The sequence below is a fragment of the Trachinotus anak genome, unplaced genomic scaffold (assembly GCF_046630095.1).
Source record: "Trachinotus anak isolate AG129_WGS33_773 ecotype Australia unplaced genomic scaffold, CSIRO_AGI_Tana_v1 ptg000023l, whole genome shotgun sequence".
NCBI lineage: Eukaryota > Metazoa > Chordata > Actinopteri > Carangiformes > Carangidae > Trachinotus > Trachinotus anak.
Window position 1 is genome coordinate 6381144 of NW_027273874.1, and position 27840 is coordinate 6408983.

A 27840-nucleotide genomic window follows, 5' to 3' on the forward strand; every position below is an offset into this window, starting at 1 on the left:
ATTTTATCTTCTTTATCTTCCTTCTAACCGAGCGGCGAAGACACAGCATTTGAACCGACTTTACCGGGTCAAGAGGGGGGGAGGGGGACTGTTGACGGTGTAACACCAGAACAGAGCTGAGCAGCGTCGCCGTGGATTTGTTTTAGCTTCGGCTTCAGTCAAACATTGTAGGTTTTCGCCGTCGTAAATGAGTCGCAGCGGAGACAGCGACGATGACAGCTGTGGTACACGGAGAGTCGCCTACGTTTACAGCTCGGACTACATCCAGACCTGCGACACTTTGTCCAAAGTGCCGAACCGGGTGAGTGTGATTGAATGAGGAGGGTTGTCGAAGCTAGTTACCTGTTTACACCTGTCTCTCTTCCACCAGACGCTGTTTAGTCACATTTGCTCTCTATCTTTTTTTTTACCATCTCTAGGCGAGTATGGTCCACTCACTGATAGAAGCCTATGGGCTGCTCCAACATATGAGGTGAGTTGTTGTTGTTGTTGTTTGTGTTTGTGTTTTCCCACACAAATGCTGCACCAGGTGACAGCATTAAATGTCTTGTTTTCTTCAACCAGCTGTCCAAAAACCAAAAAATATTAAGTTCACCATCAGGTAAGAGCAAATTCTCACATCTGAGAAGCCGAGAAGCACATGTTTTTGATGTTTTTGCTTGAAAAATGACTGAAATGATTAATCAATTATCAGAAATAAGCTGCAGATTCATTTTATTTTAACGCGTTTTAACTGAAAGGAGCTGAGGTGTCTGTTGAAGTTAACTGAAGTGTATGTGGTGAAAGCATGTGAGCTCGTTAAAGTAGCTGAGATCAGTCCAGAGATGACTTGGTTCCAGTTGCCCTCCATTATAAAACACCCCTCAGTGGTCACTTCCATTCCTCTTACTTTTTTACCGTCAGTCATTTGAGTGTGTGTTTTTTTTTTTTTTGTGATTTTATGTGTTCAGTCTTCTCTGACAGACTCTCAGGCTTCGATCAAACTGACGGAGGTTCGCACTCAGAGTCTATATTGTTGGCTACATCCAAAACAATTTTCTGGACGGATCTTTGTCAGTTGAGAAACAATTAAGTGGGAACTATTTTTAATAATCGTTAAGTCCTTTCAGTCGTTTTCAAGCCAAGAATCCGCAGTTTTGATGCTTTTCTTTATCATACGTGACAAATGAAATGTCTTGGTCATGTATTACATATGCAGAAACCTGCAGGTGTGTGTTGTATTGGAACATAGTGGTTTTGTATTTTAAAATAATTTCTGTGATGCATTTTCCCCTTCAAATTAAAAGCATGTATGATTTTATTTTCTCCTCCATATACTATTAATTTCCACTCCCACAATGTAGCATTTATTCCATTGACTTATTTTATGTCGGCACAGCAGTTTCTGTGCAGTCGGCTTTTTTATTATACACCCTTGGTCGTCTCTGATCTACAAGTGACTAAAATCACCGGTCACCAGGTCACAAACACCCATGAATCACCTGTAGTCGTCCGTGCCTTTATTCTCACACACGCTATTTGATTTGACCTCTCACTGAATAAACCAGTCAGGAAACGAGTTTCTCTGCCGCTGCGCTTCAGCACGTTATTGGAGAATCAACATTGACATTAATATCGTCTTCTTTTTTTTGTGTGTGTGTCTTTTCTTCAGCATCGTGAAGCCTCATGTAGCCACCATAGAGGAAATGGCCAAGTTCCACACAGACTCCTACCTGGAGCATCTTCATAAAATCAGCCAGGACGGAGACAACGATGACCCCCAGTCAGTCGACTATGGCCTGGGTGAGAGATGCCACGAACAACTTCTAAACATTTAACATCAGAATCTGGTAATTCTGCCCATGGGTCAATTAAAAATCGACCTACCCAGCCCTTTGTTTTATGAATAAATAAATAATAAACTTTATTTATATTGCACTGTTCATACAAGTGATGTGGCTTTACCATAAAAACCGAACTAGGACAATAAAACACGGATGAATAGGACAATAAAATGAGATAATGGGAAGACAGGAAATTAAAATATGGAAATGTTGGACAGGTGTTCATTGTAGATTAGATAAAATAAATGAGGCATAAACAGGAAATGGAGAGATGGAAATGGAGAGAGGGATGAGGAAGTAGAATTAGACTTCGTATGCAGTGTGTGTTTCTTGTCAGCAGAGGGCAGTGTAACACTGGATTTAAAAACACCAATGACAAATATGACCTGTATATGACTGCTGCACTTTTAGCATCCAGCAAAACATTTAATAAAATCTGTGTTTCCTGATCCCAACTGAGCCCCCACTGAAAAAAAAAAAAAAAAAAAAAAAAATCCCACTGTGGTTTGTTGGTCCTGGATGGCTCCCCAGCTCTAAGTCCACCCTCCTCCAAGGTTCACATTTCCAACTTTGGAATAATCTGCAAGTTGTTTTTATTTTCTTGACTCACTCCCTATCTCTTCCTCTCCTCTCCCTCCTTTCCTCCAACCTTGCTCTTCTTTGTATCCTCGACTCATCCCTCATCCTGTCCTCTTCCTCCTTTTGTATTCCGCACACCTCTTTCTCTCTCTCGGCTCCATCCCTCTGTCTTGCTACAAAAGGCAAAAGGCTCCACCTTTTCCTGGATTAAAGCCCCCCTCCCTCTCTCTCTGTCTCTCTCTCTCTCTATTTCCAGCCTCTCCATAATTCATCTAACGCCACTCCATTGTTTTCCATCGATCACATCCACTCTCCTCCCTCATCTCTGCCCTTTCCCCCTTTTTCTCTGACTCCTCCTTTGTCTCGTTTGTCCCATCAGGTTTCTTTAACCTCCTCCGTGAGGGCCTGAGTCGGCCTTGAGAAGTGCTGACTGTGCAGAAAAAAAAAAAAAAAAGTTTCCATCAAAGGCCAAATGTTTCACAGAAAATCAAGCAGGAATAAATGGATTTTCCTCTGGAGTTTTCTTGATGACATGATTGATGTTCCCGTTTATTTATGTGTTAGGAAATGTTCAAATGTGGAAATAAAATTCTAACGTCAGTGTAAACGAAAAAACGGTCTCTCCGGTAAATAAAAACAGGCATTTGACATCATGTGATGCCCCCCCCCCTTGTGTTTCTCCAGGTTACGACTGTCCAGTGGTGGAGGGGATATTTGACTATGCTGCAGCAGTAGGTGGCGCCACACTGACCGCAGCCCAGTGTCTGCAGGACCAAAAGTGTGAAGTGGCCATCAACTGGGCAGGGGGGTGGCATCACGCCAAGAAGTAAGAAAGACACAGACAGCGGGGCGCGGAGGGGCCCGAGCCAATCAATGCGCTGCTCTACAGAGAAATAAAGTTTTATCCATTTGATATAGTCAAATGTTTTCAGTTCATGATGAAACTGTTGGGACTAATGAGACTGTGGCCAGGACACATTCATGTTCACGCTGCACTTTGGTCACACCTGAACTTCGAGCTGTCCACTTGTGATTGGATCACTGGAGACAGATGTGAATACCAGGTGTGAACAGGGCCAGAGATGTAGTGTATACATTAGCTGTTATTCATCTGCATCTCAGCACCATGTTTAAACCATACAAGTCTGAGGAGCTTGAATTTGTTGGAGAAAGTTAAACTTGGACTGTAACTAAATAAAAACAGACTTGAACAGTTTTCCTGGATATTTATCCTCTCGTGTTTGTTTAACCAGACTTCTCTGTCTCTCTCTCTCATTCTCTCTCTCTCTCCTTCAGGGATGAGGCCTCCGGTTTCTGTTATGTGAACGACGCCGTGTTGGGAATCCTCAAACTGAGAGAGAAATACGAGCGCGTCCTCTACGTGGACGTTGACCTGCATCACGGAGATGGTACGCGCACCATCAACAAACTCCACAGAGCAGACAACTAAAATCGTAAAGTCTGGTCCCCAGGGAGTGTTTAATCAGAAATAAGCTTCTTCTCCTTTTAAGTTATCAGGCTGAAATTCTGTTCAGTGAGTTGCTGAAAACTCGTAGCTCCCCAGAGCATTTGTAGTGAAGGTATCACACATTTTTCTTTTTCGCTCTGACATAAGGATCTGTCCTCCTCCTCCTCCTCCTCCTCCTCCTCTTCCTCTCTGCAGGTGTGGAAGACGCCTTCAGCTTCACATCCAAAGTCATGACCGTCTCTCTGCACAAGTTCTCCCCCGGATTCTTCCCAGGTCTGTGCTCGCAGATGTTTAGGACACAACATGTTTCACCTGTATTGTGTAAGACACAGTCTAACGTAAGTGTGTGCACGTTTAGGTACAGGTGACCTGTGTGATACGGGGCTGGGTAAAGGCCGGTGGTACGCCGTGAATGTCCCGCTGGAGGACGGCATCAAGGACGACAGATACTACCAGATTTTTACCAGGTACACACACACACACACACACACACACACACACACACACACACACACACAAACACACAGTGAAATATCTGGAATTCCCTGTGCAGCTCAGGGGCAACTTTTAAGAAATGTTTTCCTCAAGGACCCCTGTGGAAAAATTCTGTTTTTCCTCCCCTCTCCTGAACCACCCCCCCGCCTTCCCTCCCCCAAAGTCAGAGGTTGGGGTCAGTTACAGAGCACTCGCCTTAGAGCTGGTGCAGTTCCTCATGGTTTTGCTCAAGGACACTTCAGCAGGGAATTCCCTCCTACGAGAAGGATTCTCTCAGACTCAACACTCAAACATGTAAAGCTGCTGAAAGTGTCAATGTTCTGTTTGAAAGGAAGTTGCCCAGAAAACCCCACAACGTGTTTGTGAACATTTTTTCATTAAATCTTGTTGTACCAATCTATAAAATGAAGTACTGTGCAAGTGAAAACAATATACAAGCATGCATACTGTATACTTTAGCTTGGGACATATGTACAAGTTGATATATATACCTGTATTGTCCTGATTCATACACATCCTTGCGTGCAGTACATGTGCGTGCACATACATAAACACAACTAGATGCCAACAATTAGCAATATTCACCCCCCATTTCCCTCCATAGTGAGCAATCTACAAACATCCTGACTCCCGATTGGTCCACCGGTGGCTAACGGTGTCCCTGCTCTCTTGTCTCGCAGCGTGATGCAGGAAGTGCGGGCGCAGTTCAACCCGGAGGCGATGGTGATGCAGCTGGGCGCCGACACCATGGCGGGCGACCCCATGTGCTCCTTTAACATGACCCCAGTGGGGGTGGGCAAGTGCCTGCAGTATGTCCTGCAGTGGCAGCTACCTACACTGCTGCTGGGAGGAGGTACGCCTCATGTGTGCGTTTATTATTCTAGCTGATGTTTGGTTTATTTCTTTGTGTGTGTGTGTGTGTGTATGCAGATGTGTGTCCATATATGTGTGTGCATGTGTGAATTGTGTGTCGGTGTGTTCTTGCACATTAGCATACATGCATGGGCGCTCGGTGTATTAAATCCTAATGAAAAGTTGATAATGCACCACCTCCTCTGCTTTGGATCTCAGTGATTTACTCACTTGTGCACAATTACAGACACACATACAGTACACACACACACACAAAGACGCGCACACACACCGTGCTCTGTTCCAGACCCCTCAGCCCTTGGCCAGATGATAGCTACTAATTATACAACACAATGAAGCCATTTTACTCCACTACAATCCCACCTCTCTTCCTTTCTCTCGCTCTCTCTCTGTCCTACATACTTTATCTCCGTTACATCCTCCTCTCTTTCTCGGGTCTTGTCATTCTCTTGATATCACTCGAGTCTATCCTCTTCCTCCTTCACCCTTTCTGTTCATCACTGTGTGAGAGCGAGAGCTGATAACTTTTCTAACTTTTGTGTTAGAAAAGTCCACACTGACACTTTTCAGCTCTTTTTTTCCTTCTATTCATTTTTTCAGTTCAGGTTTTGTCTTGACTTGCAGTGCTCCTGTTCATTTGTCTTCCTGTGTGACCTTATTTATTATAAGAAAACAGTTCAATTTAGAATAAACCGATTATTTAGCAGTATTTAGCTGTGGTCAGATGAATTTCTGGAGGTTTGGATTTTCAGGAACCATCAATAATCTGACGCACACGTACATGCAGCATGTGACCACATAATAATAATCCTGGCCCTGGTCTTAACGTTCCTCCCTCTCTATCACCAGGAGGTTATAACCTGGCAAACACGGCTCGCTGTTGGACTTACCTGACGGCGGCGGTGCTGGGAAAGACTCTCTCCTCCGAGATACCCGACCACGAGGTACCACGACACACACACACACACACACACACACACACACACACATTTACATATTCCCACATGAGCACAAATGCGCTCATTCACTGCACTGTCGCACACAAAAAAGCCACACACACACACACACACACACATTAAAACGCAAACACACCCCCTTGTGTTCACTGTCTGCTGAGTCACTCCGGCTAATCAAAGATGGCCGCCTGCCTCTCAATAAAGGGGTTTGTCTCCAGGTGAGTCACACTGTGTGTATGTGGAAAGAGAAGGGTAGTAGTGTTGACAATTCCTCTCTGTCGGCCTCGTCCAACACAGGCTCCTCTCTCTGCGTCTTATCTGGCACAGAGGTGAATCTTTTTCATGCCTCCACGCCGGCGGCAGCCCGACCTGGAGGCTTATTGTTTTCAGGTTGTCCGTCCGTCCCTACGTACGTTCCTCCATCCCGCTCTCGTGGACATGATACCTCAGTATCGCCTTAACATTTGGCACAAATGTCCACTTGGACTCTTGGAGGAACTGATTAGATTTGGATGGTTGAAGGCCAAAGGTCAAGGTCATGGTGACCTCACAAAACGTGGTTTTTAGCCTTGTGAACGCGTTATCTCCGTAAGGCCTCAAGGGAATTTCTACAAATTTGGTAAAAATGTTCACCTGAACTCAAGGACAGACTGATTCGATTTTGGTGGCTAAAGGTCAAAGGTCAAGGCGACCTCACAAAATATGTGACTCTTGCCTTGTGAACGCAATATCTTGAAAACTTACGTGTTGGGAGTTGAGTTAAATAAAGGCTGAACTATTGTGGATCCAGACGGAGGCTGTGCTCTGTGTGAGAGACGAATAAAGAAAGATATGTGTTGCTTCCGACCTTCTCTCCAAGTGATCGTAAGTAAATACAGCTGAAATCACAACTCGGTCTTTCTCTTTAACTTATGTGTTTGGTGATTTTTGCCAGACGATGTTGTGGATAGTTTTTGACTTTGTCCTATTTTTTGTACATTTTGAATATGCACCAAAAAAAACCTACATAGATACATCGTGAAAATAAATAAAAGATTAGTCGCTTCGCTTGCTTCCTCTTCTTTTGTGATGCGATTAAGATGCCTCCATTAACAGGATTATCAAACACAACATTTAGACCATGCAGAAATCAGACGATTGCGAACCGTGTCAACAACCTTCACTGGAACTTAATCTGGTTATTCGCTGTAATTAGGTCATAGCGTGCGTGTAAACAAAACACCTATTGGTTTTAATTTAGCAAGGAGAGAAAAAGCCCCAGTGATTTATGTTTGTGAAAGAGAGGACATGTGACCATGTGACTGGTAAATCAAATAGACTCATCCTCTCTCCAAATAGAAATCAGTAGACCCATCTGTCTTTCTTGCTCCTACATTCACACACACACAAAGAGTCTCTTTCTCCAGCAGCTGATTTTTGGACCTTGTCTTGGTCAAATGTAATGAATAGCTGTGTGTGTGTGTGTGTGTGTGTGTGTGTGTGTGTGTGTGTGTGTGTGTGTGTGTGTGTGTGTGTGTGTGTGTGTGTGTGTGTGTGTGTGTGTGTGTGTGATGAAGGTACCTCTTGTTTCTCCTCGTCAGCGTCCAGTGGCCCTAAATAGCCTTTGACCTCATTAAGGAGCACTCACTGAAAACAAAGCAACTATCAGTGTGGGCAGCTGCCCCAGATGATGAAGACAAGGATACACACACACACACACACACACACACACACACACACACACACTTTCCTCTCAAATCAAATATGGAAGAAACAAACACTAGACTGGCTTTCCCCAGCTTCAATATTGAAGTTCTTATTTGCTTCTTTTTCCAATTTAGCAGGTATTAGTTGGAAGGTAACTTTCTACTGAAGTCATAGCTACTACACAACTTTATACAGATGTGTGTGTGTGTGTGTGTGTGTGTGTGTGTGTGTGTGTGTGTCTTTGTCTTTGTGGCTCTTTCTGTGCCCGTTGTGCTCGATAAGAGGGGCATTTATCCATGATGACCAAGCAAAGCTGAAGTTCCAGCGACACAGGGAACAAAAACTACCTTTGTACCCCTCTCTGTGTGTGTGTGTGTGTGTGTGTGTGTGTGTGTGTGTGTGTGTGTGTGTGTGTGTGTGTGTGTGTGTGTGTCCACCCTTGTGCTCAACTTTAGACAAAACCACATGAATACACACATTCATCAAAGTCAGATAATGCACTGGCCTGTTTTATAACATTTTTTTGTCTTTCAGTTTCATGATAAAGTTGGGGCGAAGTGTCAGTCAGGAAGACTCAACTAGAAATAAAATAAATTTGTATTTGTTTTCACTCTGCTGCTGCATTTCAAACATGTCCATAACTGACAAATGTCCGTCAGTCTGAAATAATAAATGATGCTTCGCGTTGTTTCGGACATCCAAAAACAGGCACTTCAAAAAGCTTTGGTTTGTTTTATCTGCTCAAGTTCACTGATTTCAATCCAAACAAATTTGTTTTGGCTTAATTCTGTTGAAAATATTTTGTTAAAGAGTTTATTTTTAATTAACTCAAAAACACACACTCTTTTTTTTTTCTTAGTCAATATACAATTTTTGGCATGTACTTGGCTAAAAGGCTAAAAATAGTAGTCTTAAAAACACAATCATCAGTCAGAGTTGGCCAGTCACATCAACAATAGTGCTGTAATATTCACTGATTACCAGACAAAATATTACACTGCAGATAACCCACACAATGGCCCTTCGTCCGTCACACTTATTATACTGCAATATCTTATAAAAACACAGTGAAAGTGCCTTTTGTAGTTTGAATTAGGAATCAAGCTGCCAGGTCCAGAGTCGTTAACCCTCCCCGTTGACTTGTATTGTGTGTTAGTGGTTAGCTGATACATGTTTGACCCCCCATTGTGCAGACCAGTGAAGCCAATCTTCATGTGAATCAGTCTGCAACAATATGAGGTCTGCTAAGAATAGCTGAGGTCAAAGGTTAGTTAGTGTCTCTGATTGGACAGGCTGCGGATTGTCTTAATAACCTACTTTGCCTTTGAAAAGAAAATAATTCATCGTACTTGTGTAGCTAATTACTTGACCAACATTCAATGTCCGAATGCAGCTTATTGTTTCATTACATTCCTTCAAATGTCATAAAGAAAATTTGAAGGGGATGTATTGTCATCTTGGTTTGAAAGGTGATGTTATGGTTGACAAGAGAAGGATATCTTAGTGTGATTGTATCAATAATACTTTTCTGAATCCTCCTCCTGTCTCTGACATCTAAACATTGGCCGATATCTGTTGTTTCCTTTTAGGATTAACGTCATCATTTTGTTCCATTCAACACTTAAATAGATTGACCCACTCTGTTATTCTTAATCAGAAAAAGTTCTGTGAATTTAAAACTCAATTTAGTTTGGATTGTTAGTCATGCAACAGCCATGAGAGGATAGTTAGCAAGCTAACACAACATGCTAAATGCTACATGCTAAAAGTTTATTTGTCAACATGCTAACTGCACGTACATTAATGAACTAACATAGAAAAATGTTACATTCTAAACATTAGCATGTTAAAATGCTAATGTACCCATATTCATGAGAAACATTCAAAGCATTTTAAGTATTAGCTTCTATAAATGCTAATTGTTCACATGCTAATAAGCTAACACTCCAAATAGTACATACTTAATGTTCGCATATTAACAAAACTGCTAGTAATAAAGAATTTAAATCATGATTATTAGTGGTGGTTGGGAGAGAAAAAATATTTTACTGCCCCCTTTCTAAGCTAACAATAAGTGTTAAGTTAGCTTGTTAAAATGCCAACAGGGCAAATGTTAATGAGCTAACAAAGTTTAATGTGTTTTATGACCGTGGCTAGTCAGAATTTGTGATAACATAAAATAAGCTTGTGCAGATAATAGACAGTTAGTCATGCAGTTGTGATGTTTAATAGCAAAGTGTTTGGTAAACAGTCAGAGCTGTCCATCTGCCTTCCTTAATAATTCAACCTGCACCAGCCCAAACCCCTCCTTCAATTCTGTTTTCAGTCATTTCCCAGCAGCTGAGTTCCTTTCAGCCTTGCTGTGGTTTGATAAAAACAAACCACAGATCCAAACTTCCTGCGGCCGCCCTCCTGCCTCAGTGGGAAAACACACATACCATGTACTCACAATGCTGCTGGTGTGAATCCAGTGCATATCCTTAGTAACATACTGCACCTTCCCCTCTGTCTGTCACTTTTCTTTTTCCTGTCTCCAATGTGCCCATAAAGCACATACTATATATGCCAAAAATAGTCTTAAATGGAAACTGCCACCTGGATTTTCTTGATTTACAGAGTAAATCCCTCTTTTATCTCTTCCTTTTTGAGAACCAAAGTTTAGTTAATGTCACTCTTTTTACCTGTTATATAATCATTTTACTTGAAATTGTTTAAAGCCGAACTGAAATAAACAATAAATCTGATTTTAAAAGTCGATCATTGGATAAAATGCTAATAAGACCAACCCTAATCCAGGGCTACCTAAACTGATTTTAGCACTTCAAAAGACTTAATTTCCTATATCAGCAACTTTTATAGTAAACAGGAATAAATGTAAAAACACACTCCTGTGAAAATATGTTGTTGTTGTCTTGTGTAAGGACGTGGAGAACAGATTTCTGGGAACTTATAGCTCATCAATGAGAACCTTCTCTTGGATATCCATCAGCACTGAGGGTAGGCCAACTGTCAAACAGAAATAAAATAAACTACCATCTGGCAAAACCATTATTTTTATGAAGGATCAACAAAATTAAACTAAACCAGAGGGAGCAGCTAACAGATTTGTGATGCATCTGCAAACCCTCCATTCCTGTGACCACAGAATTGTTAAATAAGAGGCTTCAAGAGGCTTTTGGTTGCTTTTTACATTTTAATATTTAAAGTATTTTCTTCTTTCCTGGATAGGAAACATCAACAAATAACACTAAATTAAGATGGAGAAAGGCCTGTAACATGTGACTGAGCTCGTTCATAGGTTTCAAAGCTTAAACTCTGGGAGTGCAGGGTCCTTTAATTTGACATTAAATTTATACTGATAACAACCCTCAAACTTGCCAATACCAACTCCCAGTTTGGGGGTTGTTATAAATATAAATATGATAATAAATTAAAGGACCCTGGCAAGATCTTGCAACAGCTAGAACACATAAACTGATCAGCCGCTGCCAAAATGCGCCCACATTGCCCAACATCTTGCTTGAATTGCTCTTGTCTCTTGTTAACCCAAGAGAAGTAAATACAAATGTGTGTCTGTCTCAGAGTCACACAGGAAGGGAGGACGTCTCTGGTCCCAGATTGGCAGCGGGGAAGCATCCCGCCTCTTTGCTTCCTCTTTTCCTGTCTGCAGCCACTTCCTGTCCTGCCCCTCGCTGCCGTCAGGGATGTGTCGGCTCCCAAAGTCACGGGCTCAATCACCGGAAACATCCCCAGAGTAGAGCGTGTGTGTTAAGGCCTGGGGAAACTTGTCTATTTACAACATGGCACAGAAAAATGTTCTGTGAAAAAGCTGCTTATTAGAATTGTTCTCATTCTCTTCTATTCAAAATTCCTCTGCTGTAGGATATTTGACAGAGGACTGTGCCAGGGAAAGTGGTTGGTGAATGTTGGGATGTTCCAACAATGAGCTGAAAGACTTGGTTTCCTGTTCTATTTCCCTTCAGGGAGTCGTGCCTGCACTGCAATTATCTTTCAATGTGTTTGTGTTTCAAGTTCATGGACAGGCTTGATCCTAAAGGTTGGAACCATCATTCACTTTGTTATCTTCATTTTAATTTTCCTATTAGGCAAGATGTTTTTATAAACCCTCTGGCCCCGTATTTTGTAATACTAATTTTTTTTTAAACTATTTTTTACAAATTCATTTCTTTCAATTCTCAGTTATAACCAAGGTCACCTATGAAACAAGGCACAATCTACTTTTGCATTAGTGACACATTTAGTCACTAATGCATATAAAATGTATATTTAATATGCAGTGGGATCCTTCATGTTATTGACTTTTGGACCCCACTGTATATTCACAGACTGTAAAAGCATTTTCATTGGAAGATGCTTTATATGACTTATTGTTTTAGAAAACTGCAAGTCATGAGCTTGATGTATTGATAACATGTTCAGAATGGAAAGAAGCTTGTTTTGCTCTTCAAATCCTTAAAGGAGATATTTGTACGTTTTGTTGTTGGTACATAGCCAACGTTAGCATTAACAGATGTTTACTTACAAGTCTTGTCAAGAGTTTCAGCTGTCTGTTATAATGCCCTCTGAGCAGTGTTGCTTCTTCAGGGTAGACTGGACACTACAGTGACTCGGTATCAGAAAGGGATTAAACAATCCAACTGGGCTAGGGCTAGCTGGTTAGCATGCTAACTTCAATAGAATAAAAGTAAGTGATACAAATAGAAGCAAAACAAGAATATTGCTTTCCATTGCTTGTTTGAGGATGAATTCAACTTTTTTTTTCTAGATTGGTAAGTAAACAGCTGTTGGCTTTGCAGTAATAGCGAAACTTACAGTTAGCTCCTTTAAAGCAAATCTTACATAGGGGAAATTTGGATGTAATGTTTATAATAGAGTACAGCTGTGATTCCTAATCAGCAGGAGTTGCCGGGGGGAATACAGGTCAAAGGACAACTAAACTCAATTAAGTCAACATAAAATAATGATTTCATTATAAAATGGAGCCACATTATGTGTTAAGGAGAATGCAAATTGATGCAATGCGGATGCTGTATTTGTAATGAACCTCCCATCAACCTAAATTAGTTGAGAGTGTATGAAAACTAGTTAACTAACAAGCTGAAAGTAATGGAAGGATTGTTAAAATGCACAGCTTTAAGTTCATCTGATTGGACTGTTGGGGTCCATCAGACAAAAAAAGGTGGGAACCACTGGCAGAGCTTCACACAAAATCTGTATCACTGCAGGAAAATGTTAAAGAGTGACCACTGGCTACTTACCATTCAAATATTTTTACAGGATGTTTAGAGCATGAATCAGCAAGGAAATCATTCATACTATTTAACAAAGCAAACATACAAACATTAACACCAGGCTACAAAGTTGGAACAGTAATAATAGGTTAATTAGAGCCACATGGGAAACTAATATGTTTCTCATTGTGGTGCATTGAGCTTGAATCTAATCTCCTGGGCTTCCATTCAGCTTTCCCAACATTTCAAAAACATACAAACACTATTTGTGGGGTACCCTGCCTTTAAAGGGAAACTGACAGATGAGGCAAGAAAAGATGGAACGATGAAAAGGTAGGGAGGGTGAGAGAGTGCACGAGCAGAGAGAGAGGTGTACGTGCGTTATGTGACTGCGACTTTGGGCATCGGGCCGTTTTTCTCTCCTTGTTGAAAACATTTATTAGATAGCAGCTTGATAGCAGACGCAGTCCATTTGTTTTCCGAGACGTTTTCCCCTCCGCTGTGCAGCTCGGCGTCCTTCATAGCTGGAGATCCTGCTGATCGCTGTAAAAACAAACATACGTGCACACACACACACACACACACAAACACACACACACACACACACACACTACTATCCACAGACTGACGCACGCACATGAACACACACTCAGACTTTTTTTTAAAATGTACATTTTGTCTTACAACTCACACATTTGAATAAACACATACATAGAGAAATACACATGTACCTGACATGAATGGATGTACATATATTATGAATAATACTACAAATACTATTATTATTACTTCCATTATTACTAGTGTTACTATTCTACTATACTGCTATGTGTTGACTTATTTTACTACTACTATTATTATTTTGTACACAATCACCACTACTGATGCGACTTCCATTCTCACTGTTAGTACTATTACTATTCTATTACTACTACTAGAACTCCTGCTTACTACTATAATTACAACTACACAACAATTTTTACTATTGCTGCCTCCATTAATTATACTGTGTGCTATAAAACTGAACAATGCATACTATAATATAATTGTTATCATGGCTATAACTGCTGTTACTATGCTAACTACTAATACGTTTCTGCTATTAGTCCTATGGCTATTCAAGTACAAGTTGTGCTACTGTAGCATTAATTAGTACTGATGCCATTTCTCACTTTAATGAGTCTGTACAAACAGTACAAAACAATACACTTATACAATCAAATAATGATAAGCATATATACTGTTAGTGTGTATAAATCCTACATTTTGCTGCTGATGTAAAATCATCAACAAGTAAAGATGATTTGTGCACACAGATCCACGCACATGCAGCTTTCTCTGGGTCAAGGCCAGTGTTTCCCATAGAAACAAACTCATACGGACAGTGAGTGATGAGCAGAGGGTCCATGTTAAGGACCACGGTAAATAAGCTGGGACCTTTCATTATTTGTCTCCCTGTGCGTCTCTGCCAGAGACACTGGAGCCAGTCGGTGGGTATTTTCTGTCTCTTGACCTTGTCCAGGTGATGTAGATGTTCTGCGTCACTGGTCCGTGCACCAAAAATCTCTCATTTATCATGCGTTGTTTTCTCTATTTCATGTCCTTGCTTTGCAGTGTCACTCTTTTCCTTCTTTTCTCAGTCTGCAGCTGTCTGTAGTTTCCGAAGTATGAGGAATAAGATAGAATTTCTATGCAGATATTATAGAAAAATTAGTCTTTCTTTAAGGACTGTCTGTGCCTCTCTCTTTTTCGCTTCCTCTCTCTCTTCTCCCCATGGTCATCCAAGCCAAACAAGCAGGCAGCAGGAGACTACGAGTATGATTTGTGTGTGTGTGTCTGTGTGTGTCTGTGTGTGTGTGTGTGTCTGTGTGTTGCTGGTCAGCAGGAGACAGAGCACTGGGTTCATGGGAATACACTGTGGGTGTGCATGTGTATGTGTGTTAAGCAACTACTCTCATGTTGAGCTCAGTTGAGACCAGAGGTAAGAGACAGAACTCATCTGAGTTAATTGGAAACAGACAAACACACACATATATTAAAACAAGGCCTTACCTTTGTACGCAAATACCCATGGAAATTCACACAAACACACACATGTATGGACGCACTCACACCGTCTACATTTACCACAGGCAAGGGATGTTCCAATCAAGTGTTTGGCCCCAATTTCAGTCCTTCAATATTGAGTCTGATGTGATACTGACATTAACGTTACTTAAATGTTTATGTAATAGCCTTTGTATCTAAAACACTGAAATAACACAACTGCTTAATCTCACACCTTATTTTTTTATGAGCTTCTACATAAAGTGTGTAATCTTAAATTATTTATGTGATGTTATCCACTTGCATAGCATCTCATATCACTGCTATGCAGACGACGCCCTACTGTATCTGTCGTTCCTGCCAGATGACCCCACGGTCACCGGATCTCAGCTTGTCTCATAAACATATCCACATGGAGAAAAATCAGATGCCACCTGTCTCAGTGCGACACCCAACTCTTGGTCCGTGGTGATTTCTCACCTCGACCACTGCTATATGCCCTTCTAGCGCAGGGAAACCCTTACAGATGGTGCCGAATGCAGTGGTGCGTCTCTACTCTTTGATCATCCTAAAGGGTCACCTGTCGCTCTGCTGCTCACTGACACCCAATAACTGGTGAAAAAGTGACGCGCAGCACCGGCTGAAAATGAGAGGCTGCTAGCTGAAGGTTTTTTATCCTGCTTTGCTAGTAATTATTAGTGTTGGTGCTGATACTGAGCCTTTGGATTGGCTCGGGACAAATCTACTACACACACTAGGATAAATTCTCTCTCTCTGACTCACACAATCAGACACACAGGGCTATTAAACAAAGACAAAGTAGTCTTTGTCTCTGAAGTAAACAGTGTAAGTAAGTGTACTCCTACTGCTGGTTGGCTTGGCTCAGTTGTGTGTGTACATCTGCTCAGGCCTATGTGTGTTGCCAACACACCTTCTGAAGTCGTCTCTAATGACACCCGTCTAATCTGCTAAAGACTTTCAATCCAAAACAAGATATCCCCGTCATTAAAATAACCGTGGCATCAGAGTAGAAATCATTACAGCATGTTGAGTGAATCAGTTCGCCAACTTAAAGGAACAGATTGATATTTTTGGGGAAGACTCGTGCGGTTTGCTGTCATTACTCTGAGCCAGATGAGACGATCAATATCAGTTTAAATGGTGAAACAAATTGTTGATTCATCAGGAAGCCAGTGATTTTCTCCATTTTCTTGTAAATCATTTTGGGTTTTGGACTTGTGGTTGAAATCTGAAGACTGAAAAAATAATCAACCTATAAATCAATAATGGAAATACTCATTTCAGGTCATTTTTGTTTTCATATTCCAAAATCACAGATTTGTTTCATGGTTTTATGATCTGAACAACATCCAGCCGCCTCAGTCCTTAAGGCAATCACCCTCTTAACTCTTGTGGTTGAAAGCGCAGAAAAAAGCAAGTAAGTGGAACTTGAGTCAAAAATTCTTTTTGATTCCAAAGTAAAGAATGAACTTTAATGCTTGGTTTTTCAATACAGTTTCAGAACAGGTGATTTTAAACTGACAAACACTGATCATCTCATATGAAAGAAGAGCTTTTTGTACATTTATGTGTGGTATGCATGGAGGAATATGGGTCTTTTGTTTAAGGCCTCAGTCACCTTGGCTTGCTTTGTGTGTTCTGCTGAGTCTTCAGAGTCCAAGGCTTTCACAACAGTCGCTGCAAATGGACTGACGCACTTGTGGTCAAACCTGGCCTCTGAGTTTGTTTTGCTCTCATGGCACTGAGTCACGGCCCGACGAATTCCCTGGAAATGCATTTTTTCAACTGACGTGCTCTGTTTTTAACTTCTGGTTGAACCCACTCTCTGGATTTCCACCTGTTTTTCTTTTTTTTGTGTGTGTGTGTTGGCTGCTTTTGTTTTCATGGAATTGGTCCGACTGCGTGAAATGCCAGGAGCCTTTGGTATTTGTTGAAATCATCCCAGACCCTTATTTTTGTTCATGTTGGTGAAGCCCTGTCTGTCTCAGTGGACGTTTGAGCAATTTATGGCTCCTTCTCTGTGTTCTGCATTATGCTTTCTTTCTGTACATGAACTAGATGAGACTGTTTTATACATTTGTTTGTGTTAATGCAACTCAGTTCAGGAAATGCAAGGAACACGTGTCCATCTCAAAACCCTTATTTAATTTTTTTTTTTTGTGTGTGTGTTTTGGCTCTTGAGATGGCAGTTTTGTTCTTTCCCCACTTTAGTGAAGAAAGACCAGAATATCTCAACAAATATTAGAGGGACTGCTATGAAATTTTGCACAGATGTTCGTGCTTCCCAGATGAAGAATCCTATTGAGTTTGGTGATCTCCTGACCTTTCCTGAAGCACCATCATGAGTCTCATATTTGTGGTTTACTGTGAAATGTCTCAACAACTATTTGAAGGATTACCTTCAAATTTGGTACAGATATTTATGTTCCCCTGAGGATGAACTGCAATGACTTTGATGATCCCTTAACTTTTTCGGCTCTTGAGATGGCAATGTTGGTCTGACCCTGACTTATGTCAAGTAAGACCAGAATATCTCAACAAATATTGTACAAACTACCATGAAACTTTGCACATACGTTCATGGTCCCCAGATGATGAATCCTAAGGAGTTTGGTGATTTCCTGACCTTTCCTGAAGCACCATCATGTGTCTCATATTTGTGGATGGATTACCTTAAAATTTGGTGCAGACATGTTCCCCTCAGGATGAGCTGTAATGACTTTGATGATCCCTTAACTTTTCATCTAGCACCAGCATCAGGCTGAAATTTGAAATTTGTCCAATACTTTGACTGAATACCTGCAGAACTAGGGACATTCCCATCAAGATGAACATGGTGAATATTATATCTGCATGTTAGCTTACTGATGTTAGCATTTAGCAGCTCTGTGCTAACATGGCTGGGTTCAGGTAAGGGTAGGATGGCAATGGCAAATCTATTTTAGTTAAAGAGAGGAGAAAACTACTTTTACAACTACTGCCTCTCCTAATATTTAAATAAATGAATTCATAATATGCACAATAGGGGTAAATACATCTATAGAAGTAACAAGAGAATGAGGATATCCACTATGTTGGTTAAGGAAAGGAAAAAAAAAAGGTTGTAGCTCAATATTTCAAAGGTAGTCTTTGATGTTTCACCGTTTTGGATGTATGTCCTCTTTTTAAAGAACTGATCCCAGTGAAAATATTCATCACCAGTCAGATTCCCTGTCCAGTTCTTCAAAGTCCAAACGGAGCCCGAATTTTTCCAGGAAAGCAGCTGCATTCTTTAAAAAAAGAGAGAAAGAGGAGAAAATGTACTTTTGGCACTCGGCTGCGGCGACTGTGTGCAGATGTGAGGGATTAAAGTTTGACTCTGACGGAGAGAAAGAGAAAAGAAACGTCATTTTAAAATCAGTAAATCTACATTTGTCATAATGATTGTCATAATGTCATCTGTGTGTGTGTGTTTGTGTGTTAGTTTTTCACAGAATACGGACCCGACTACTCGCTGGAGATCAGCCCGAGCTGTCGACCAGACCGCAACGACACCAAACACCTGGACCAGGTCATCAGCACCATCAAAGGTGTGTGTGTGCGATGTGTTTGTGTTTGGGTGGAAAAACAGGTGCTTCTGTTAGTGGTTGGTGGTTGAGGGTGTGGTGGGTAAACAGGTGTGTGTGTGTGTGTGTGTGTGTGTGTGTGTGTGTGTGAACCCTCTCTCACCTAAAGCTCTTTTGTCTCTGCATGGCTCTTTTCATGTGTGGTTTCATGTTCTGATCTTGCTCCTATACGTCTCTGTGTGGGATGAAAGTATGACTTTTTTTTTTTTTCCCCTCCCTGTGACTCTGAACATTGTCTTGTGTGTGTGTGTGTGAATATACTGTCAACCCTGCTCTTTTACCCACAACCCTCTTTGGTCTGAGCCTGGGTCTCAACACGTGGTATTCTTTCTCTTTCTATATATTCCTTTATGTTTGTACATCCATCCATGAGTGTGAGTGTGAGTGTGTCTGCAGCGCTGTGGTTAAGCCCTAAAGCACTCGGGCCTTTGGTCTCAGCGCTGACAGCCCGCAGCACCCAGGAGAGATCCACCGTCAGGGTGAAGCTCAGGTGAAGAGTTGAGCGGCGGGAGACTTATTGGATGTTAGGGTCGGGAAATTGCCGCAACAGAAACAACTGAGTCGAGTTCATTTTTCGAACATCAAAGTGCACGGAGCCGAGGTTTCGAGAGAAAAAGAGATCAGATTTGGTGTCTCGTAAATGTTGAGACGCTGGTGTGTAGAAGTGTTAACCACAGACCAAAAGGAAACCCTCCTTCCCTTCCCTCTGTTAGTGAGGCGTTGTATTTGACATAGCAGCTACCCGTCCTATGTGAGTGTGTGTTACTGTTTGACTGAAAGGTGCTGAAAACACTGTTGACCATGGAGACACGAAAGGGGATAAAATCAGGCCCAAATCTCATCACATCAACATGTTTTAATGTCGAAAAGTGTAAGATAAACTAAGAGTTTTTTTACAGTCGCACATCTAAGCACCACCGAAGGATGGAGAGGGATTTAGTTTCCGCCAAACCACAAAAGTCAAAACTGGCTTTGTCTCGAAAAACATCAAACAATGCATAAAAGTTGTTTCCAGCTCTATTTACTCTAAACTTAAAGCTCTGTTCTAGGTCTTCAATGAAATAGTTTAGTCTTTTTTTTTCATCCAGGCAATTGGCATTTTTTCTCCAGATGTTCAGACCAATCACACCCTCATCGTGAAGGGCGTCTCCTGGTCGTGGGAATCTTCTTCTTCCTTCATTTATCACCATAAACAGCCATGTTGCAGTTAAGACAGAGTCTGAAGTACCTTTAGTTTTTTTTCCTTAATTTGGTCCCTCAGGTCTTTTGTGCAACATCTTAACTGACTTTAAGTGATTCCTTAAGTATAAGACTAAGATAAGGAGAAATACTGAGGAAACCTTAAGGGGAAGACTTAAGGGTGTTTTGTGCAACTGTTATTTTGTGGAAAACTTAACTCAGACTTTAAGGACAATCTTACCTTAAGCTGTTCTGTGTCTGAACTGTCATCAAAAAACAGCACGGTCACACACTTCATACACACAACTGTCAGTGTGTATGTTGCTACCACCGGCAGCTAATCTCTCTGCAGTAATTCTATCGGCTGATTGGATGAAAAATGTAGACTGCATAACACTTCAGTGAATCAAATTATGTGAGAAATGATAGGCAAACACTGATTAACTGTATTATTCCACCCTCTTGCACAAATGAGTAGTTGCGTTTTATACAACATGACAGCAGCTTCTCACCTGCAGCTGCTCTGAAAACATGTGCACTTGGCGTTTCCATCACGATGGATGATGCATCCTTCAACCTCGATCTTGTTGAGTACGTATCTGAACTAGGTGGGACTGTTGTTGTCACATTTCCTCACTGGGGAGGGAGTTTGAGTTTGGTGGAAAACTGCAGCTCGGTGTGAATGAAAAGCTCGAACGGAGGGAAAATGTTGAACGTTGTTCTCAAATTTTATCCACGTTTGAGTCGACATGTCATCAATTAGCAAGTAGAATTTGCTGAATTCAAAACAAAGCAGCGGATGACAAAAACCATGTTGGACGTTTGGGGTGGTTCATCCAAACAGCGTTAGATCCTGAAAAACTCCAGGTCGCATCCAATCAGGGGAACGGGAGTTTGTTCGCCGAAATTCAGTTGGTCTGTTGGCTCGCATTAAATCATGACAACCGGAGGGGCTGAAAGTATCGCTCGGTTTCCAGTCATACGGCTTTTATTAGGGGCGACAGAGGGAACGGACGGATGAACGGATGGATGGAGAGAATGAAAGGGAGGAGGAATGAAACACAGGCCAGCCAGAGATGGAGAGAAACGGGGGGGGGGGTGACTTGCGTTTGGCTGCTGCGTCCCATCTGCCTCTCCTGTCGTTTATCAGATCTCGTGTTCTCTTTCTTTGCTGCTCGCTCAGGGAGGAGAATTGTAAAATGAGGCGTTTTAAGTGTGTAAAGTTGTTGAATTTTTGGAGATATTTCATTATCACAATTTGTTAAAAAAAAAAAAAAAATGGAACAAGATACTCCATATTTTTACCCATTTTTTTCCACTTCTCTTTTCTTTCTTCTCCTTCTTCCACTGACGTTTGAGTCCCGGTTTCAAACTTGTCACGTCTGCTTTGTGTCCTGTCTCTTTCTTTTTCTTTTAAGTGCCTCTGTCTCTTCTGCCAACGTCTGCTCTCCGTCAAGTCAGAAACCGCTTTTCACAAAATTAGTTCTGTCACAAACAACTTCAGCCATACAACAAGCAAGACACCACAACCTCAACAAGAAACGAGCCTGTTGCTATTCTAAATACTGGACCGAGTGTGTGTGTGTGTGTGTCTGCTTGACTGTGATTAAAGAAAGATCTACATGTCTGTTAACGAATGCACACACACACACACGGACACAGAATATACACTGTAACAGACACACACACACACACACCTCTAGGCAAACATATCCACATGACATCATTGGGGTGGATAAGTGTTTCTCTGGTTTTGGAAGTGCTGTGCTGCTTATAAACATTGGTTTCCCTGAGAAACTGGGCAGTGTGAGTTTGTATGTTTGTGTGTGTGTGTGTGTGTGTGTGTGTGTGTGTGTGTGTGTGTGTGCGCGTGCCCACATCTGCTCTGTCTGCTGCCACGGCTGGGCTGTAAAGATTTGAATCTTAAAGTGGTAATCCCCAAACTCCTTTCTTTCTTTTTTCTTTCGAGTTCAGTTCATGTGTTGTGTCTTTAACCCATATGTTAAACTATTGATACACATTCATGAGAGACGATATGTGCTCACAGCCCACTCTTCTATGAGGAAATACCATTTTATACCAACAGGAAATGTTGCAAGGCAGGCATACAGTAAAAATGTTCAATGAATGAAAACAGAGAAGTGACTTTGCTCCTCTTAGATCTTAGTAGGCAGGATATATATATATATAAAAAGGAACTGAACTTGGATCAATCTAAACTAGACTTTAGTTAAAGGGGCTATTTTGTAGGTTTTGCTGTTGCTACATAGATAACATTAGCATTAACAGCTGTTTATTTACCATTTGTAAAAGTTGCTCGTTCAGCATCAAACTTCTTTCTTTTACTCACAGAAAGCAATGCAAATGTTAGCTCGTCTCAATCATGTCTTTTCTTCTACAGAAGTTAGCATGCTAACAAGCTGGCCCCGCCCCGGCTTGTCACTTTCCAATAGCGACTCGCCACAGCATTCAATCTGCCCTGAAGACGTAGCGCCGTTATACCCTTTTTTATTGTAAAGACAAAGATGGCTGATGCTCTCTTTACCCTCAGGTGTATTTTGTGCGTTTCATGAGTCAAATATCTTGGCAGGTGTTGGATGGATTGCAGTTTTAATCTGGTGAAGAGAAAGTGTCGGACATCATCGTCTCTCTAGAGCTGCAGCACTAACGTGGCTAAAAAATAACACACTACCTCGTCAGTGTGTATAATGAAGGTCAACAGACACTAGATTTACAGTAAACACGGGGCAGAATAAACACATTAGACCCAGGGCAACCAACATTAAAAACACTGAGACAATGAAGACATATCAGGCACAGTGATGTGTTTTATGTATTTTGAAATGCTGTTGAGGGGATTACTCAGTCTTTCCTGTTGTTTCTCCCTCATTCACACACACTCAGGCCTGTTACGCTTCTGTATTTATTAAGATGTGATTTTTATTAGGTGATTGTCAGAGGCGACAGCAGCTGTCTGACTGTTTGTGTGTTCACAGGTCTGTGTTTACAAGACTCTGGGAGCATGATTTCCCCAGGGGCTGCGAGTGTGTGTGTGTGTGTGTGTGTGTGTCTGTGTCTGCCAGCCTTTCGATGTGACTGTGTCTTATATTATCTTTGCTTGTCAGCAGGGAAAAATTGCAGCATCTTTACATCCTGCTGCACTTGCTCGTTAATTCTTCCCTGTGCTGACGAGATGGTTTCACTCTCACACACACACACACACACACACAGAGTACAATAACCACAGCTGTTCTGATAGATTAATGTTTGCAGGTAGTAAATATCAGAGGCCCCCATGGTCGCTCGTCACTTTAGTGGAATTTACCGTTTACATCTGGAAAGCGAAGAGAAGCAGAGGGATGGATACAGATACAGAGCTGACGGAGAAAAAAGGAAGAAGAAGAGTTGGTCTCCAACTGTTTCTGTCTCTGTCAGTATTTCTAGATTAATCCTTTAGTGTCAGAAAAAAAAACAAAAAAAAAACAACCAACCAAAATGATTAATTTACAATGATATAAAACACAGAAAAGCAGAAAATCCTCACATTTGAGAAACGAAAACAATTATTGATCAGCATTTTCCCTCACAAATTACTTCTGTAGTTAATTGATTATCAAGGATTATCAAGTAAGAGCGGGAGATGGATGTAGCTGTGGTGCTCATGTGTAGGAAGAGAGTTGAGATTTTCATCATTTACTCATCATTGCAATACTGAAAGGTAAATGCCCTGTGAGCAGTTTTCCTACTTGTGACAGCTCTTCCTCTTTTCTCCTGCTTCCTGTTTTTAGCTCACATCATGATTTTTGACTTTTCCTGCTGTCGCAGTAGGAAGAAAAAGGTCTTTAAAGTGTATACATGACGTATAGATGCTTGATGCATGATTTTCAATATTCACTGCATTAATTTGTGTTGGACAAACTTTAATAATGTAGTGAAGCAAAGGGGAAGTCTCAAATATCATGATGCTTTGCACAGTGTAACCCCCTCAGACCCAGCGTCCATTGTAATGAACGTGAAATATTTTCTGGTCTCAGCCAATGAAAATGCACTGTTTTAAATTCTGCTTTGGTCTATTATTAACTAAGTAGATTGTTTTTAACCAGTACATGTCAAGTTCAGGCAGTTAAACTACCCGGCGACAGATTGACTGAACTTTTTTCACATTATAAATATGTAAATACTAGTTTCTTGAAGTAAGTGTGGTTTAAACATAATAAATTCATCAGACAGACAACAAACAAGCAGAATACCAGTTATTCAGAAGTGACTTTATTCCATAACCTGACGTTTCAGCACAAGCGTGACTTCTTCAAACCAAACCAAACCAAATCACGTCATGCATCCAGATGTGCAAGCCAGTCTGTGTAAATAAAAATGACAATGAATTACAGAATTAGTTGCTCATATCCTTTAAACCTGCAGTAAACAGTGTAATCTCTCGTAGATTTCCCACAGGGAAAATAACACAGCACGAAGAAGCATTTTACACACTGAGGGACGACAATTAACCACAACATAGAGAGAAAATACTGAATAATTATTAGAAAAGTTTATTGTACAAATGAAAAAGTAGTAAAAAAAATATGAATAGGAAGAGAAATATGCAAAATATTTCACACATTTTTACACCTCTGTCATCATTTATGAGGTCTAAAGCCACTCTTATCAAAGTTATCAAACAGACGTCGCCTCTTTTCTGCAGATTTAAAGATTTTTTTTATTTATGTTGAAGCCGCCAGTGCAGCTTTAAAACACCAGATTCACACAGAGAGATGGAGGCAGAGTGATCCGGACCCAGAGGAAAAACACATGGAAGTATTAATTGCAGCTTATTTTTCCCAGTGTGGTCCTCGATAAAGCTGCTGCTGTTGTCACTGTGACAGGACTCAGCTGACAGCTCCACAATGGCCGACCAACAGGACATCCTCCCTCACTGCGTCAGTGGAGGGGCTCCGTTTGTCAGGGCAATTACTCATCCACTGACTGTGTGTGTGTGTGTGTACAACATGTTTATTCTTCACAATCAGGCCATTTAACATAACAACAGACAAACAAAGCAGCTTTGTTTCCAGCGTAACATATAAAGTAAACCGACGACGAGACTTATAATGCAGCTATTGTGTCAACTCGCTTGTGTGTGTGTGTGTGTGTGTGTGTGTGTCAGACATGGAAACCAATCTGTGTCCTCATGCAAATGAACTCGCTGTGTTGCTTAACGTTGTCATTTCCATATCGATTCCCTGTTTGCATGCTTGTATCTCCTCGGGAGCGACGGGGCTTACCTCAGCCAGATGTTGTTTTGCATTTTCATTGGCACAATTTTGTGTGTGTGTGTGTGTGTGTGTGTGTGTGTGTGTATTTCTCCTCCACACTGCCTCCATCTTTGGTTTGGTTTTTCTTGTTGTCTAATATGTGTATTTAGCCTGGTTTTGTATCACACTTCATGTGATGTATTTGACCCTTCTGTGTCCTCCCTGTTTGTGTGTGTGTGTGTGTGTGTTCACCCCCCCACACCCCACACCCCCTCTCCCACCACCTCTCATTTCTCTCTCTTTCTCTTGTTTACAGGGAATTTAAAGAATGTGATTTAGGAGCCGGCAGCTTCAACCTCCTCCACACACACACACACACACACACACACACACACACACACACACACACACACACACACACACACACACCATGTTTCCAATCCAGGTTGAAGCTCGCCGGCTTTAATGAAGACAATATGGAGTGGACCCCTTCGGCCCTGAGGCACGGAGCGAACGAGGGAGGGATGAAGGCAGGAAAAAGAGAACGAGGGAAGGTTTTGGAAAACATTAGCCGAGTGTTTCCAGGGGAAAACAGTTTAATAAGGGGGGGGTGGGGAGGGGCAATGTGGTCGCTGTACAATGTTCACTGTTTTTAATCCTTTGTTATTTTTGAAAAGTTATGAGTGTTTGTGTGAATGAGAGAGTTTACGGTGTGTTCAGTGTGGTTATGTAAAACTGACTTACAGCAGGATTTTACAGTTGGTTCGCCCTGAGGTTTTGGTATCCAGGGATGCGTTTGTGTGCATCGGTTGCACATTTTTAAACTTAAATGGAAAAAACAGATTTTTCAGGTGTCCGGTTTCACGTTCACCCCGGTGCTGCTGTGATTTTAACCCCCCGAGGACAGATAAGCACTAAAACAGACATAAAGCGAAACAGCCTTGTTCCCCAAACGCCCCGTCATCCTTGTAAAAAGAAAAAGAAAAAAAAAACCTTGAGTATCTGATGAGGTCTGAAAAATATGTCTGCATGAATCTTGGAAAGTTTACAAATAAACGGTCTGGAAAGGTTTGGAAAATAGCCGGGTACAGATTTTAAGTTGATTTGCTCAGCCACATTGTTGTGACCCCTGGGCGAAATCTGCAAATCAAACATCTGGACAGAGTTTGGAATTTTAAATGGAAGATATGTAGGGAAAGTTGAAAGGTTTTTTTTTTTTTCCACAGATGGACAGTAACAGAGATTAAATTAACTTTAAGGAGGATTAAGGTAGAAACAGCAGTCCTGAAATGGTTTGGCACAACTAGAGATGAAGATCAATTCATCTCAGGTCAGTGAACAAATATGGCTGCCGCAGGTTCCCCACAAAGGTCACCCCCAATCCGTGTATATCATTCCCAACTATTCCATCACATGGACTGTACAAGCCTCACTACCTACTTTTACCATGTTGTGTTCACAGCAAAGCGTATCGAGAAATCGTCACCAATTGTTCTATCACAAACAAACAAATAAAGAAGGAAACAAATAGAATTAATTTTAAGTTTAAGAGTCAGATAGCAAAGATTGCAGTCTGTTTTATAGGCTGTTAAGATTCCCAAACAGCTCTAAAAATAGATGCAAAGTGCATCTGGTGATTTCCAAGTTCGGAAAACAGCAAAACCTCCTTTAATCCCTCCAGTTTCTAGTGTTTGTGATGTGGCAGAGTCACATTGCGTAGCTTTAACCGCTGCACATCAGACTCAACAGTGACCAAAATCTCCGAATCCTCCCGACGAAGCTGAGGTACATGTGGGATTTTGACACTGAGGAAAAAAACTCAAGTGAAGATTCAGTGTGAGCATCATCAGAGGTTCAAAAACTAATTGGCTCATCATCAAGTCTTTTGGATTGGATTGTACTGACTGGTTTAGTGAAGAAACAGCAGTTTGACAAAATAAATCCAAACTCAAGTCCACAGATTAGCTTTTTCAGGTGCTTTCAACTGCATGTTGTGGTTTTCCCCAGCTTTCAATTCCATCCACTGCAAGATGTGATCAAAAGCTCCAGAAAAGTTAGAAAGTGGACCTGTTGCTATACATAGCAACTACTATAAATGTTCATTATCTGGCATTAAGTCCATTATTAGTTACTTTTTAAGATTCACATATCAATACGACTTTTCTTTTTACGTAGACTTTTTTATTTTTGCACAATTTTTAAAAAGTAGAAGAACTAAAGGAAGATCCTGCCTTATCTTGCATCTTTAACTGCTGCTGAAACAAAAAAAAACAAAACAGTTTTGACATTAACTTCCACCAGTGTTTAATTCTAAATATGCTGTATGTATGACAACACTTTTCACTTCAACACTCATTTGACCAAAATTTTTAACCCCCACTATGAAATCTTGTGTAGGAATATTTTAGCATAGAGTTTATTCCATGATATTGTTTGAAAATCGAAAAGAAAGTAATGTAAACAGTTTTCTTCTTTGTATGTTTATGCATTTGTTTTCACTGAATGACATTTTTTTTTGTTTTTTTTTGTTTATTTGTCTGATGTAAAATACCATGAGCGTTTGTTTGAAATAAAAGACATGAGAGCATGTTGTTGTCATGTGTGT

At 41.1% G+C, this 27840-nt stretch overlaps 1 protein-coding gene across 2 annotated transcripts; it reads left to right on the top strand.

Moving 5' to 3' along the window:
* Positions 1-73: 73 nt before the first annotated feature.
* On the top strand, positions 74-27822 carry hdac8 (histone deacetylase 8). Of its 2 annotated transcripts, XM_071459461.1 has the most exons (12): positions 74-301; positions 420-472; positions 1652-1782; positions 3087-3228; positions 3699-3811; positions 4066-4143; positions 4229-4337; positions 5046-5218; positions 6088-6182; positions 18663-18768; positions 25552-25597; positions 25640-25781. In XM_071459461.1, the coding sequence occupies exons 1-11, from the start codon at positions 188-190 to the stop codon at positions 25572-25574; spliced, it is 1137 nt and encodes a 378-aa protein (XP_071315562.1). In that variant the 5' UTR covers positions 74-187; the 3' UTR covers positions 25575-25597; positions 25640-25781. The 2 variants fall into 2 exon arrangements, with proteins under 2 accessions (XP_071315562.1, XP_071315561.1); XM_071459460.1 differs by having other exon boundaries at positions 25552-27822.
* Positions 27823-27840: the final 18 nt, after the last annotated feature.

Excerpts from the sequence above, each read along its gene's own strand:
- hdac8 (XM_071459460.1), top strand. The coding sequence starts at position 188 with ATGAGTCGCAGCGGAGACAGCGACGATGACAGCTGTGGTACACGGAGA. Across the intron at positions 3,229-3,698 it reads GGGTGGCATCACGCCAAGAA|GGATGAGGCCTCCGGTTTCT; the intron begins GTAAGAAAGACA and ends TCTCTCCTTCAG. Across the intron at positions 3,812-4,065 it reads TGACCTGCATCACGGAGATG|GTGTGGAAGACGCCTTCAGC; the intron begins GTACGCGCACCA and ends TCCTCTCTGCAG.